This window comes from Pipistrellus kuhlii, unplaced genomic scaffold, assembly GCF_014108245.1.
Source record: "Pipistrellus kuhlii isolate mPipKuh1 unplaced genomic scaffold, mPipKuh1.p scaffold_m20_p_15, whole genome shotgun sequence".
In the NCBI taxonomy this organism is placed as follows: Eukaryota; Metazoa; Chordata; class Mammalia; order Chiroptera; family Vespertilionidae; genus Pipistrellus; species Pipistrellus kuhlii.
The window spans coordinates 38,040,991-38,057,724 of record NW_023425460.1 but is presented as its reverse complement, the minus strand read 5'-3'; the positions used below and the strand labels follow the sequence as shown (position 1 = coordinate 38,057,724).

Here is a 16,734-nt window from a genome sequence, read left to right as displayed (position 1 = left end):
AAGCTTGTTCCTTTATTCTGTGTTTTTCCCTCGCAGCTTGTCACAGTGGTTTTACACTTTTTCCCAGCTTTATGGAGCTATAATGGATATATAATGTTGTATACATTTAAGGTGTATATGATTTGATACATGTGTATATTGTGAAATGATTACCACAATAAGTGTAGTTAACACATCCAGGACATGATTTTAAATCACGCATTTGATATCAAGTCACCATTATACTCTGGTGGTCCATTATACGCTGAACTATCGATACTTTCATCAGGCAGAATAAGATTCTCAGAGCCAGGAGACCTATAGTCACAAAGGGGCAGTTCGCAGTTTTATAACTGACAAGAGAGGACTTACCTTCCTGCTGAAGATATGAGAAGGGCTCAAAATGTACAAAACAGGATGGACAGCCCAGCTAGTGTGGTTCAGTGGTTGAGCTTTGACCTATGAACCAGGAGGTCATGGTTCAATTCCTGGTCAGGGCACATGCCTGGGTTTCAGGCTCAATTCAATCCCAGTAGGAGGTGTGCAAGAGGCAAGCAATCAATAATTCTCTCTCATCATTGATGTTTTTCTTCTCTCCCTCTCCCTTCCTCTCTGCACTGAATAATAAAGAGAAAAAATAGAATGGGCAATGCAGCAAATGCAAAGAAAATAATATACATTCTGCTAGTGTCATTTAGGAAAGACTTAAAGCAAAGAGAGAATTAATGTCAATTTACCACCAAGAACCAGATTATGACTTTTTGTGTCTTTTTTCTTCTGTACCATTCTTTTCTTTAAAATATCCTTTATTTTATAAAATGATGGTATTATAAGTAGTAATTATTTTTAATGCTCATATTTGTTTTTTTTTAAACAACACAAATATGAAGAATATAACAAATATTTATGAACTCATTGCCCATGATCTCAAATTAACATATGCTACAGTTAGGGTTATTTTGCCTCAGATTTTTTTCTAAAATATATTTTTATTGATTTCAGAGAGGAAGGGAGAAGGAGAGAGAGACAGAAACATCAATGATGAGAGAGAATCATTGATTGGCTACCTTCTGCATGCCCCACACTGGGGATGGAGCCTACAACCCTGACCAGGAATCAAATCATGACCTCCTAATTCATAGGTCAATGCTCAACCTATGAGCCATGTCAGCTGGGCTGCCTCAGATATTTTTAATAAAAAAATATATATATACATAATTATACAAATAAAGTTAAAGTTCCCTTTGGGCCTCTGCCTGATCCAATTTCGCCTCCATCTTCACAGTGACATTTGCATGTGTTTGTCTATATATATATATATATATATATATATATATATATATATATAATCTGTCTATCTATTTGTATCTATCTATCTTACGAAAGGTATAAAAATAAGAGACTTTTTATCTATCTATCTTATCAAAGGTATAAAAATAAGAGACTTTTATACATGCATGTTTTATAAAAGAGCAGGTAGGATTGGTTTCAACAATATTTCTCCTAAAGAAACAAATGCATATTCTAAGTTTCCCTTAATCATTGAATATCGAAGGGGAAACGTTAGTGAGCTCAGTCAACACCCCCTCCCCCCCCTTTTTTTTGTAAAATGAGAAAGCTATATACGAAAAGATCGCCAAGAGCTGATCCACCTTTGAAGTCTGATGACTTTAAGGTTTAATTCCTTATCTGTCGAGTGGAGATAATGACATCTGCCCCGGTAGCTGTTCTAAACATCTAACATGGTGTGCAGATGCTCTGCAAAGCGTGATGATGGCTGATAATGATAATTATTATTGCTGAATAATATGGAATAATTATCATTATTATTAGTCACAAATTAAATTAATTTCAAGCTCCTGGAAATGCTTCTAAAGAAAACATGATTTCATGTACATGGCGTGGCTCAGATGTATGTGTTGCTGGCCAGCCAGCATGAACTAATTTAATTTCTCCTATCCCTGATCACGTGGGCAGGCCGTTCAGCACAAGGAGAAGTTCTCTTAACTCTATCCACGAAGATTTCTGGGAAGAAATACCAAAAGTGCCTCGTTATGAGACTCTCTCCTCTACAAAGGCATTCCAGAGACAGGCCCAGGCTTTCACAGTAAAAAGCAGCTCGAATCCATTCGGGGCTGGAGTTGCTTTGTCTGACACACCATTCTTCAGGAAATTCATGGTGGGCAGAATTCCACTGGTTTTATGCAGGCTAAAAGCCAGGGAGTTGGTTTGACTTCTGGGGTTAGAAGAGATCTTTCCCTGTCTCAGTCACATACCATATGGTGACCTCTCAACCGACAAACTTTTCTGGAGAACATGGGAGCCTTCTGAGATGGAGAAACAAGCTGTTTGAAATACGCATTTTAAAACTGCTGCACAGCTTTCTCTAAGAAGCCAAACATTCATGGTTACAGGCCAATACTTCCCCTGTGAAGGGCAATATATGAAAGCATCAACGTCTTTGCACATACAGGTCCTTCTCCCGGACAATCTCCTCCCTCTTCCTCCTCACGCAAGTAACTCTCCTTCAACATGCAGTTGGATGTCACCTCTTCCAGGCAGACTTCCTTGGCTCCTACCTCCATCAAGTGTGTGCTGGTTCCCCTTCTATGATTCCCCATGATGCTCTGCAGTTCCATTAGCCTCAGTTACACTTTCTTCTAACTCTTACCATCTTCTATCATTAATTGGGTACCCAGCCACTTATCTCACTTCCTCACTGCCCCATCACCATTTTGAAGGCAGGAATTGTATGTCCCATTTCATGTCACAGTGCCTGTAATAGGTAAGTGTGTGGAACCTCTAGGCTAGGGGTGTCGAACTCAATCAGAGAAGGGGCCAAAATCTAAAATCCAGCCTAAATTGCGGGCCGAATGGTTTACTGAACAGTCATAAACTGTCATTGTGATGGAAACACAGCGGAGTGCAGTGATGACAGCACGGTGCGGGCCACATTGCAAGGCCTGGCGGGATGGATTTGGCCCGCGGGCCTTGTGTTTGACACATGTGCTCTAGGCATTTCTCTCTATGTACACGCCTGATCCATGTGTATACGTGTGAGACAGTAGTTGTGCATCACATTCTCAATCTGTTTTCTGGGGCAAATGTTCCATGTGTGCTTCTCAAGGCTTTGAAGATGAAGTTCTGCAGAGAATGTGGATTAGATTCAGGCTTTGAACATGGTTGATATTATGTAAATACCACCAACCACATCAAATATAAAATCCTAAAATATTCAACAAACAGACTTGTTGCCCCAATTCTCCTTTTAACTAAATCTGAAGAAAATGTAATTTCAGTGTGAGATCTGAGGAGATGTAAGTGTCTAAGCCACATGAGTCTGAGATGAAACATATGCTCAAGAATGAATGGTCCCTATGTTCTCTAAACTTTCTTTTTCAGTCGTTTATATCACAGAGATTTTTCTGGTAAGTAGTATAAAATTCATTTGATTTAAAAGCCAATTTTAAATAAAAAATATAATTTTAGATTAATTTTAAAGAATTAAAAGTTCTCAATCAAAATAACTGGTCTTTTTCTAGAGTTACCTGATTGTTAACCTGGACATTTTAACCAACATCGTTTAAGCTAAATGGAGTCCATATGAAAGTGAAGGGGGATCCACTGTTTGGGTTATAAGTAGACCTACTTCTTAAACAGGCACTACCACCAATAACTATACATCTTATTGTACTCACTTTACCGTGTAGACCTTAGTTTTCTCATCTGCAAAATGGGAGAGTCACACCAGACATTTAAGATTCCTTTATGCCTTATGACTTTAGAATGGTGGGTATTTCCCTAAAGCTGTTATTTATGACACATGGAAAAGTTAGGGTGATCTGGCCATGGTGCAGAGATAGATTTTACACTGAGTGATCTGAGTTCTCATCTCAACTACTCCCCTAGTCCTGGGTGACTTAAGAGAGAGGCGTTTAACCTCCAGTTAACAGATAGTTCCATAAAATGACAAGTTGCTATCGGAGCAGTGATTTTTAAACTTTGATGGGCATCCAGAGAGCATCTCAAAACACAGATGCTGGGCTCACCGCCCTCTCTCCTTCCCCCCCCCCACCCCCAGCCTCGTCCCCTCTTCTTTCTCAGGAGCTCTGGGTTGAGGCCTCAGAATTTGCATTTCTAACATGTCCACGTGATATTGACGCTGCCCTTGGAGAACCACTGAACCTACTTTCCAACTCTAATATCTATAGTGAGTTATAAGAAATGTATTAACTATTATATATTTAATGAGCCATCTCTGCCTTGACTGAGCCAGCCAGCATGAACTAATTTAATTTCTTCTATCCCCGATCACATGGGCAGGCCGTTCAGCACAAACAGAAGCTCTCTTAACTCTCCATGAAGATTTAGGGAAAGAAATATGAGAAGTGCCTCATTAGGTACATTTCTTTCGGCACCAAAAACAAGAAGAGGGTTTTAAACACTGCAAAAATGACTTCAGGGGGTACACATGATCACACTTATACCTACCTTTCTTTAAAAAGACTCTATCATTGCCTTGGCCAGGTAGCTCAGCTGGTTAGTGCATTGTCCCACTATGCCAAGATGCCAGGTTCGATCCCCAATCAGGATGCATACCAGAATAACCAATGAATGTAGAAATAGGTAGAACATCAAATTGATGTCCCTCTCAAATCAACAAATAAAAATGTTTTAAAAAGACTCAACTGCCATGTTCAACATTTGGCCTCCTGTGATAAAAAACACTTGAGTTCACAAAACCTCAGATAACTTAGCTGATCGATTAGCTCAGCATCATGTTATCAGGTTTGCTGAGCGGGAGAAAAACATAACTCCATTCACACTGCATTCACTAATGCAGAGAACAGAAGGTCAGATTCCAGAATGCCAAAAATTCTTCAGTCAAGCAACATCATGATTATGAAGAAGAAGAAAAAATCCAAATTCACCATAGACTAAAACATCTTTAAATAAAATCATCTATATCGCTAGAGTACAAACTTGATGGCCCTGCAATTACTTGGGGTGTTTTTAAAAACAAAAACAAAACAAACAAACAAACAAAAAAACACGGATGCTTGGGCCACATCACGAGAGATTCTAATTCGGCACTGGGATTCTTAATACTAGCTCTCCGGGATTACTGTAAAGTTTGACCTGAGACTCACCAATCTATAAAGGAATAAAATCAATCTGCTCTTCATTACTTTAAACCCCACAAGCCATTTCTGTCCCTACTGACGGCATCGTCATTTGCCTTAAATTACACTGAAGCATAAACACTGACGTTTCCATTAGCCCGCAAAGGGCCTCAGACACCATGGGCAATCAGCGATTTCTAGGCAATGTTGACGCACCATCCGCACAGAGTTCAGTAAATACTTTTCGTGGCAAGACTTCTCCCCGAGTGCGTGCACAGTGTCTGCCGCAGAGAGCCAGGTGAGGTCTGCTCAGGCGTGACGCTCGTACCTTCTAAATCAGAAGCACCGTGAACACATCACCCACATCCTAAAAACCTGTGAAATTCTCCGAGTGGCTTTCTGGCTCGGTGCCAGGCAAATCAGAAGCACTGAACAAATACTTGCTTGACTCCCTTGAATTTATGACTGCCTCCAGGCACATGGAAGGCAGAGCTCGGCAGCAGATGCTCAGTGTCCCCCTGTGAAATACGAGGCCTGTGCATCTCTGTGTTTGTGCTGCAGATGGGCACTGTCTGCTTCTTGTAAGTTCCTCAGAGCACAGGAGGATCTTGAGGTTGGAACTTTAGAAGCAGACGATGAAACTATTTATTTGAGAAAGCTTCCACTCCCCCCAAAGTGGATGGAAGGTTCTGGTGCCTAAGAAGACACACCTTTCTGACGACAGCCAACAAAACGCAGGTGCCACCCGAAGCAGAGAACATCGCATGCGGGTTGCTTCTGGCTGCTGCCTCGATTTTACAAAGCTGAGGCCGTAGGAGAGTTACCGTGGAAAGGAGATAACGGGCACAGCAGCAGTGGCCAGTGGGTAGGCCCCGGAGTCACATCTGCATGTGCCATTCTAGATATTTCTGTCACATCCACCACCAGCTCAACTGTGGTTAAGATCCAAGCAAGCGGGGGCAAGAAGGAAGGGTTAAAGTTGACGTTTCACTCAACCTTTCTCTCGGGCACTTCCCTCGGCTTCGCCATCCATTGCTAATTAGGGGCGGCCCAGGCCTGACATGCCCACAGTGCTCTGTGGGGAAATTGATTATTATATTACGATGAAAAATAAGGAAGTCATTTCATCTGAAATATCAAATTCCACAAAATCATATGTGGCAGCTGTTAGGCTATGGCATGTGGGGGAGGGCATGAGTGTGTGAAAATATTAACTCTCTCCCTTTCGGTTTCCTGGCACAGAAAATAAAAAAGAGATTCGAACGCACATAAGGCAGAAACCAATGGCAAAGTGACATCATGGATTTTTTTTTTTTAAGGTTAAAAAATCCCCATGATGGAAAATACATCGGACACACCATTTTACCAGTGCGTACGTGTGGGTTTGCTTGGACACACTGGCAAGCAGAACACCAGGATTCCTCTCCCAAAGGTGTCCAAGCGATTTCTAATCACCGCGGGTAAAGAAACGAGGTGCGTCGGCATGGTGGAGCCCGAGCCTGCTAACGGGTCATCACATCCAAGCCCAAGTAACTGTACGTCCCCTGAACCTCGCGACAGGCGTGGATACGCTCCCTTGCTTGCTTGGGGACTTTGAAATTGAACTTTCTTTGAAGACACCTAATCGTTGCTGAAACACGGGTCTCGGCTCCTCCAGAAGCGACTTGCAAGCATTTCTGAGCAAACTAGACCGGCTGGTGAATGCTAACCGGGCACTCCCCGCCCGATTCAACGCTCTGCCTCTGCACTCAAGATAGGAAACGTCGCAAGCGACTAGACATTCATTTCCCATCATGGCACATTCCAGCAGTGAGCACAAAGCGCCTCGGCCTTAAGGGACCCCCTCTTCTTGTCCAGGAGACTTCAGGATTCCGAAAGCGGCCCCTTCCCTTCCCGCAGACCCGGCGCTCCTGCAATCTGTTTTCCCGCGGCCGCCCGACTTTTCTTTAAAAAAAAATAAGTCCAGTAACTGGCGTAAAAGGAACACGTAGCCATCCCGACATTGGGCCCTCGGATTCCACTGGGGTCACGGGAGCTATGTGAAGTCACATGCTACCCCCGGAATCCGTGGTGACCATTCTTTTTGAACGGGAGGGGGTGGGGGCACATAAATCGCACACTCATGCACGAATGCTAAGCGCCAAGAACATGGCCAGCAGGTCTACTGGACCGGAGAATAAAGAGAAAGCCCTCAGTTCCCCCCCAGGGGCTGGGGAAAGGCAGGATGACGTCATGCAAACTTACCTTTCCGAAAAAGCCCGGGGAGCCTGGCAGGGAGCGCTGACCTGAGGCCACCGGAGCCCGGAGTCATTTTGGGTGTCGCGCATGTGCCTCCCCAGAAAATTCCAATGACATCCTACCGGCCCGCTGCGTGCCAGTCATGACGGGCTGCCCCTTAAACCCGCCGGAGTCTGCAGAGGGGCGCCGCAGGGGGAGTGGAGGCGAGGGAGAGAGCGAAAGGAAACGAGCAGCCCCAGTGGCCCGCATGCCCATCTGGAAGGGGAGTCACATGCCACCCGGAGCCATTCCTGCCGCATTACACACGCTGAGTGCAAATGGCAAGCAGTATCAGCCCGTGTTTACGCCGCATGTTCTCAGCCTCTTCACATATCAACACCCAGGCCAGCTTTGGAGAATGCGGCTGCAGGGGGAGGACGGGGGCTAATCAGGTGGCCATTTTTAATAAGATTCCAAAGCCTTTCGGTTCTGGTTTGTTTTCCTACTTTTTGTTAGTGGTGGTAGTGATTAGTGATGGCAGTTTGTTTGATTCCTTGCTTGAGATAGATATAGATAGATATAGATATAGATATAGATATAGATATAGATATAGATATAGATATAGATATAGATATAGATATAGATATAGATATAGATATAGATATAGATATATAGATATATAGATATAGATATAGATATAGATATAGATATAGATATATAGATATTTTTATTGATTTCAGAGAGGGAGAGAGAGATAGAAACATCAATTTTGAGAATCATTGATCGGCTGCCTCCTGCATGCTCCACACTGGGGATCGAGCCCAGAACTCAGGCGTGTGCTCTGACCTGGAATTGAACCGTGACCTCCTGGTTCATAGGTCGATGCTCAACCACTGAGCCACACAGGCTGGGCTGGGTACTTGCTTGGTTTTTATTCTGGGTTTTCATGTGTGACAATTTGGTCCTGAAGGTCCCCCAAAAGACCTTTAGTGATGTAGCCACATCAGACCCCAGCCCTAACCGCCAAACTGACTCCCAGCCAGCAAACCTCCTGAACAGGTGACCCTTTCTTTCTTTCTGTGTGTGGAGCAGCAGGAGATGGAGTGAGGCCACTCCTCATTTCACCTACCCAGTGGTTACTACAATACTTTTCAGCAGGAGGAATGGACTGTCTTCTGCGCTAAGCAGTGGCTCTTAACTGGGGGTGATGCCCCCACCCCAGGGAACAATGGAGACATTTTGTTTATCAGAACTGGAGGTTGCTACTGGCATTTACTGGGCAGAGGTCAGGGTTGCTGCTAAAATCCTGCAATGCTCAGTACAGAACCCACAAACAAGAATTGCCCAGCCCAAGATATCCACAATGCCAGTTGAGAAACTAAGCCCTTCCACATGTCTCACAGAAAATACGATACCCGCAAAAAAAAAGAAGAAAGAAAGAAAAACAAAACCGAGAAGCCCTCTCCACGAGGAATTCCTAAATTCCTCACAGAGGCCCGGGGGTGAGTTTGGCCCGACTTACGGTTTAATTACTTAGGAACCTGATCAGTTTTCTCCCAGGAGCCACCACGCGCCTGCCACTCTGTGTCCCTCTTCTTCTCCCTAGATCTTACCCTGTAATCCTTACAACACAATCACCCCAAACGAAAACTTCACGTGGTTTTTCTAAATAAAAACCCGCTGTCCACAGGTTACGTGAAGCAGCCACCATCCAGCCCGTCCTGTCTGGGGTCTGACGCTCATTTGTGATGCCCAGTCTCCACCATAATCCCCTCTCCGAATTACCCCGGAGGCTATGGTTTTTACAAGGGACAGCCTCCCCAGAATAGATTATAGAAGACCAGGGATTAAAGCTCACTGGGTTCTCCTGTTTTACACACATGCTTGGAGGTGGGGCGGGGGTATGTTTCCTGGTCTCAGGGACGCTCCTCTCCTGCTGGGACTCAATGAATGATGTTCCTGCAGACCACTGGGGAGTTGAGGTGAAAGCCAGGCGTGTCTGTCTCATAGCTCACGTCCAGCTTTCCACCGGAGGCCCACTGCCCAGCATGCTCCCCAGAGAGCCCAAGGACTCTTTCTTCCTAATTTAGTCACAGCCCACATGCTGCCCCAGGCTCACCTGGCTCTCGGCCCATGACGCAGTCACAGACACCTAAAGGCGCCGGTCCCAGATCCTGACCTAAGGGAACCAGCCAACCTGGACGCAGGGCCTTTCTGCTCAGGCCTTGAGTCCCTCCCACGATCTACTAGTAGGTTTCCCCAAGGTGCACAGTGGAGCTCCCGTCATGAATGGTACATTTTGCTCTTCCTCACTCTCTGTCTTACTTCATTATGCTCAGAACCTGCTTAGGTTAAGAGTCTCCTGAGTAGATAGATATTTGTAGAACATTTCATCCCAAAATTGCACAATACACACTTTTTTTTTTTTCATATGCACGTGGGACATTCTCCAGGATAGATCACATTCAGGACTAAATACATTCAAGAAGATTGAAAAACATTAAGATTGAAGTACTTCTCTTAGGACCACAATGGTGTGAACCTAGAACCCAACTATAGGGGGGAAAAAACAAAACTGGAATAAAAACACAACTATGTAGAAACTAAACAACATGCTACTTAACAACCAAAGGATCAAAGAGGAACTCAAGCAAAAAATTAAAAACTGCCTAGAGACAAATGAAAATGAACACACAACTTTCTAAAATATATGGAATGTGGCAAAAGCAGTTCTAAGAGGAAAGTTCATTGCTATACAGAAAAATCCCAAATAAGCAAACTAACTTTACACACAAAGGAACCACAAAAAGAAAAACAAACAAACCACAAAGTAAACAGAAAGAAGGAAATAATAATTATCAGACAGAAATAAACAAAATAGAGATTAAAATAGAAAAGATCAATGAAACTAAGAGCTGGTTCTTTGAAAAGATAAACAAAATTGATAAACTTTTAGTCAAGAAAAAAAGAGCCTAATAAGTAAAATCATAAATGAAAGAGAAGTTCCAACCAAAACCACAGAAATACAAAGAATTGTTAAAGAATACTTATATGCCAACATATAATATGAATATTTATATGCCAACAAATTAGGATAACAGAAGAAATAAGTAGATTTCTAAAAGTAAACAACCTTCTAAGACTCAACCAGGAAGAAATAAAAAATCTAAACAGACTTATTACTAACAATGATAGTGAAGCAGTAATAAAAAATAAAAAGAAAGACTCTGGAAAAAAAAAAAGTTCAGAACCAGACAGCTTCACAGGTGGAATTTAGCAAACATTTAAAGAAAAATTAATAACTATCCTTCTTAAACTATTCCAAAAAATACTGACGAGGAAGGAATGCTTCCAAACTCATTCTAGAAGCCAGCATTACCCTAACACCAAAACAAAACAGACATCACAGAATAAGAAAATGTAGGCCAATATTCTTGATGAACACAGATGTAAAAATGCTCAACAAAATATTAGCAAACAGACTCAACAAAACATTGAAGGGATTATATGCCATGACCAAGTGGTTTATTCCAGGGATACCAGAATGGTACAACATCCACAAATCAATTGATGTGATATATCACGATAACAAAATGAAAGACAAAAATCATATTGATCATATATCAATAGATGCAAAAAAAGCATTTGACAAAATCTACATCCTTTCATGATAAAAACGCTCAACAAAAGTGGGTCTAGAGGGAACATACCTTAACAAAATAAAGCTATATATGACAAACCCTCAGCTATATCATACTCAATGATGAAAAATTAAACGATTTCTCCTCCAAGAACAAACAAGGATGCTCACTATCACCACTTCTATTCAACACAGTATTGGAAGTCCTAGCCACAGCAATCAGACAAGACAAAGAAATAAACCCTACTAGAGGTTCTCAACCTGACCCACAGGTTGAGTGAGAGCTGCTATAGAGCCTAAGACCATTGGAAAACACAGATATTTACATTATGATTCATAACAGTAGCAAAATTACAGTTATGAAGTAGCAACAAAAATAATTTTATGGTTGGGGGTCACCACAACATGAGGAGCTGTATTAAAGGGTCATAGCATTAGAAAGTTTGAGAACCACTGATCTAGAGAGTATTCTATTAAATGAAATGTCAGGAAGAGAAAGGCAAACACTCCATAATTTCACTTACATATGGAAGAAATGTCAGGAAGAAAAAACACATACAACAGAACAGACCCCTACCGTGTTTCCCCGAAAATAAGACCTACTTACAGGTTTCCTTCTGAGTGAAATATAAGGTATCCCCCCTGAAAATAAGGCCCCCCTAGGCTCTGTCTCAGAATGCTATTGCTAAACATGAGAGATTTGGTCCACTGATTCTGAAAGAAATGGAGTCACAAGAAATTCACCAGGAAATTCAGGAATTGGATTGTTATGATGATGTTCCAGAAGATGATGACATGATTGTCATTGAATAACTGAGTAAATTCTCGATACTGTAGGATTCACAGTTTGTCTGGTTTGTGTTGACAACTACCGTACTACGATTCTATATACAGGTATTAAATTTCCTTTATTTTCATTTAACAATAAGTGTGTACCGTATTCTTCTTCATGGAAAAATAAGACATCCCCTGAAAATAAGACCTAGCGCATCTTTGGGAGCAAAAATTAATATAAGACACTGTCTTATTTCCAGAAAAACAGGGTATATACATAGAACAAGATAACTGCCGAAGGGAAGGGGGGGAATGAAATACATTTTAAAATAATAGTTTACTAAACAGTGCTCCTCCATACTCATCTTCCCAAACCCATATCTTTTTTTTGTTTAATCCTCACCAGAGAATACACATTGATTTTTAGAGAGACGGTAAGGGGGGAGAGAGAGAGAGTAAGAGAGAAACATCGATGTGAGAGGGAAATCTATTGGTTGTCTTCCACTCATGCCCGAACTGGGAAATGAGCCTGCAGCCTTATGGTGAACAGGATGATACTCCAACTGAGCCACACTGGCCAGGACTCCCCAAACCCGTATCTAAGGCTCAGCTCCCGCTTACCCACAAAGGGGAAGTATGTAGTGGTTAAGAATACAGGCTCTGGAGCCAGACAGCTGAAATTGGCCACACGAAATGGGGTAAAGACCATGCCTACCTTTACAATTATAGAAGAAGGATGTGCCCAATAACCCAGTGCCTGGTGTAGTCAGCGCTGGCTGAGGATATGCTATCGTGAGCTCCATAGAGTGATACACAGGTGGTGAACTTAATTATTAAGAAAAAAGGTGCCCTGATACATGGCCTGGCCTGCGATTCCCAAAAAAGTCAGGGCCTAGAATGAGCCCCTCAACGGCCTGGTACTCGCTCTTACTCAGAGATTAGAACACACACCCTGGCCCCAGTTGGAAATGAAGAGGCACAAACTAACCATTAGAAACTGAAATATAATAAGTGCCTACAGAGCATCCACTGTATACGATGCCCGGGAAGGAGGGCCAAAAGGTAATATTGAGTGTGGATACGCAAGGCACTATGCTACCCTTGCATACATTCTCTTGACCTTCAAAAGTCTTAAGAAGTTAAGATCACTATTCCCACTTCCCAGGTGAGAATCCCCGAGGCTCCAAACGACTGGATCAGTTATCCCAAGTCCCAGAGACAGTACGCGGCCCTTTGCAACGAAGTCTGTTTGATCCCAAAGACCTTTCTTCTACGAAAGCACCTCCCCGGTGCAGGGTGAGTCACAGCGGAAGTGAAAGAGGGACCAGGTGAGTGCTGCAGGGGAGGGGTGCTCCACGTGGAACCAGGCTGCTGAATGTGTGGGGCCCCGTGCGAAAGGAAAATGTAGGGTCGTGAAAATTTTAAAAAGTCTTAAAAATGTCAAGATGGCAACAGCAGAGCATTAAACCAAGCACAGGACCCTCCTCCGCAGAGGCCTGGGTGCACACGTGCCCAGGAAGCCAGTCCCCAATGGGAGGGAAGAACTCTGAGGGAGAGAGAGGAGGGACTGGAGCCACGGTATTCATCCTCCCGCTCCCAGAGCACCACGGCCCAAGGCCACCTGCAGGCCATCACGCCTGCCGGTTTCCCCTGGCTAATCCCTTCTGCATGGAGCTAGCATGGGCACAAGGCAATGGGAACTTGGGGGTGGCACTTGGTTTGGGAGAAGCCAGAGGCAAGCCCAAACAAATACTGCTACTGATTATGCTACCGAGTTTCTTGAAGTGACACGATGGAAGGGAGCAATCTGGCCTCCACTCCTGGGGAGCTGTCCCAAAGCTGGTAATGTAGCGATCCTCATGGGGAGGTGGGAGAGGGGTGACACACAGTAACATAAGGAGTCACACCAGCAGAGGGTATGCAGCCCATGTGTGAGGGATGCAGGCAGGGAAAGGCTCAGGACCAGCGAGCGTAAGGAACACTCCACTGTGTCTGGCCTCCTCGCCAACTCACTGTGTGATGGTTAATTACCGAGTTCTTGGGGCTCAAGATACCCAAGTGCCACATACATAGGAACTTAAGGGCACTACCACATGGCCATCCAAAGCAATGCTTACTTCCCACTTGCTATTTAATGGTTAAATTAAAAATCAGTGCACAAAGTCACATACGATATACAGGGTGTCCCCCCAAAAAATGTATACACACTTTAAATCCTTATAAAGGCAGTGTTTATTAAAATACATCTCATTTTCAAAAGGTAATAGAATCATCGTTAAAGTGTGCATATATTTTTGGGGGGAAACCTTGTATATAGTTATAGACATGTAAAAAGCAAAATAAAACTTAGTGGGGGAAAAATATACTATTGGAGAACACACCAAAATGCTAACAGAGGCAACTGTGTTTAGATGGCAGAATCTTAGGTCATTGTTTTCCTCCTTTTGTGAATGTCCCAACATTTCTGTAGGAAGCATGCTTATTTTTCAGTGGGAAGGAAAAAAAAAGTATTTTTAAGAGACAAATGAATTCAATTGGGCTAATACTGCCCCGGCTAGCTTATCAGGACCGTCCGATGAAGCTCACAGCCTCTTTCCCATGGCAGGCACCTCTCTCCGGAGAAGCACACACAGGGCAGATGGAGAACGGAGGCCCCCTCAGAAGGCACAGCCACGCTTGCTTTCCCGTGGAGACCAGCGCTCATGACCCCTGTGGGTTTTCACCTTATCTTCTAGAAAGGAATAGCCAGCATGTGGATCAGGGGTGAACGACGGTTCATTTTATGACAGCAGACTTCTCAGCAGAGAGTTCAAGATCCTCAGCATCACCCTAGCTGTTTGGTTCAGTGGATGGAGCGCCGGCCTGAGGACCAAAGGGTCCCAAGTTCAATTCCAGTCAGGGGCAGGTAACTTGGTTGCAGGCTCCACCCCAGCGTGTAGGAGGCAGCCAATCGATGTGTTTCTCTCACATCGATGTTTCTCTCTGTCTTTGCCTCTCTCTTCCATTCTTACTAAAAGATCAATGGGAAAATATCCTCATGTGAGGATTAACAACAACAACAAAAAGATCATCAGCATCAAGACAGTGTTTGTACCCGCCACAGTTCAAAGTCCACAGCCTCTTCCCTTCCCCTTGCCTGTCCACCCCAAGCTGCTGCTGGTCTGGGGAGGGGAGGAGGAGCTCTGAGATAATTGCAGACAGTAAGGCAGGACCCGAGGGGGGCGGGGGTAGAGGCAGAACCACTGCTCAGCCCTCAGAAGTGGGTTTGGGGCTTGGTCTCCAGTTTTACCACTGAGATCCTTGTTGGCTCAGTTTTGTATATTTTGGGGAGTGGTGCTAGGTAATTGTGTTTTCTTTGGAGTATGCAAGTGCCAGGAGAGCGGTAACCAATGACTAATCCGGGTTCGCCCAGGATCAGACTGTGTGGCGGGGCCTCCTCTATCTAATCTCCAGCACCCGGAGCCGGGAGAGGCCGCCGCCTGCCTGTTTTCAGCTGGGAATCTTGCTGGAGCTGAATCGCCACCCACACGGGATGGACACGCTGCCACGGCCACATCAGCCACTGGCTGCCTGGAATAGCCCGCTTCTTGGCCCAGCAGGGCAGAGGCCTCCCGCAGCCTGTGGGATCCCAGAGCACGTGTGGCTCTGAGGACGCCGCTGGAAACGCTTCTGGAAACTTTCCTCTTCGCTCCCCTCCTCCCTTCTCCTCTTTTCTTTCCTAACTCTTTCCATGGAAGTGGCAACTCACAGGGAGACGATCTCTAAAGCCCAGTTTTTCTTTCTCACCAGGGCCAGCTCTGCCATCCTTAATGTGGGCGAGAAGAGGTAAGCCAGAAAAGATGAGGTCTCCGACCCTGGGATGAATGCGCGGCAGTAAGAAGTATTTGCTGCCAAAACCAGTGTTGCTCAGTGGATAGAGCGTCGGTCTGTGGACTGAAAGGTCCCAAGTTCAATTCCGGTCAAGGGCATGTACCTTGGTTGCGGGCACATCCGCAGTGCGGTGTGCAAGAGGCAGCTGATTGATGTTTCTCTCTCATTGTTGTTTCTAGCTCTCTATCCCTCTCTCTTTCTCTCTGTAAAAAATCAACAAAAAAAAGAAGTATTTGCTGCAAGACCCCCTAAAAAAGCAATGGTGGGGGTTCCAGCGTCTTGTTCCCGGAAGATGCGAGGCCAGAACAAAGACAGGATTTGCTCCCAGAATGAACCGGCTCCGCCTGCACAAGGGGGCCATTCTGCACACAGGCCAGCGGCGCCCTGCACAGAGGAAGCCCGTGTGAGTCAGACGGTGTGGGAACAAGCCCTTCCCAGGAGAGGAAGCGGGTTCTTTGTTGGGCAGGGGCTTTCAGCTCCCATCTGGTTAACTCTCGTTCCTCTGCAGGTTCTCTGGGGGCCCACAAAACAGAGGCAGGAAGCGTTTCTAAGATTTTCAGATTTGCTCTATAAAGACCGTGCACAGGCTCCAGACAGAGATCCCACGCTGGGTTCTCAGTGTGACCATATCCTCAGGATCTTTGCATAACCTCTGTCCTCTGGCTAAATGTCCTTCCTCTAGCTCCGCACTGACCAATGGGTAGCTATGGAGCGCATGGAGCTATTTAAATTGAAGTTACCACTAAATAACATTGGAAACTCAGTCCCTCAGTCGTACCGGCCATTTTTACCAAACTGGACAGCACAGTAGGCAACATCTCCCGCATCCGGAAAGTTCTACTGGACATCGTTGCTTCAGACATCTAAAGCAGGTCACAAGGTCATTCTCTGTCCCCTTGTCCTACCTTTATCATATCTGAAATTACCTTGTTTATTCCATGCTCTATTGCCTGTCCCTCTTCTGGAATATAAACTCATGAGAACAGGATCTTGTCTGCCCCGTGCCCAATGCCTAGGACATTGCCCAATGACCAGGCACAAATAGGATCTCAGTCAATATTGTGGAGTAAATGACTCACAGGAGGGTCTACCCATAAGTTGGAGATCACAGGGCACCAGCTACCCAAGACA

At 44.5% G+C, this 16,734-nt stretch overlaps 1 protein-coding gene across 1 annotated transcript in view; it reads right to left on the bottom strand.

Moving 5' to 3' along the window:
- The window catches only part of RBM20 (RNA binding motif protein 20), a 76,503-nt gene extending 60,052 nt beyond the window's left edge, over nucleotides 1-16,451 (bottom strand). The window contains exons 1-2 of the mRNA XM_045582216.1: nucleotides 16,382-16,451; nucleotides 15,482-15,587 (exon numbers count right to left, since the gene is read on the bottom strand). Coding sequence (XP_045438172.1) covers nucleotides 15,482-15,587; nucleotides 16,382-16,451 — 176 coding nt within the window. The remainder of the gene's footprint in view (nucleotides 1-15,481; nucleotides 15,588-16,381) is intronic.
- Between the last annotated feature and the right edge of the window lie 283 nt (nucleotides 16,452-16,734).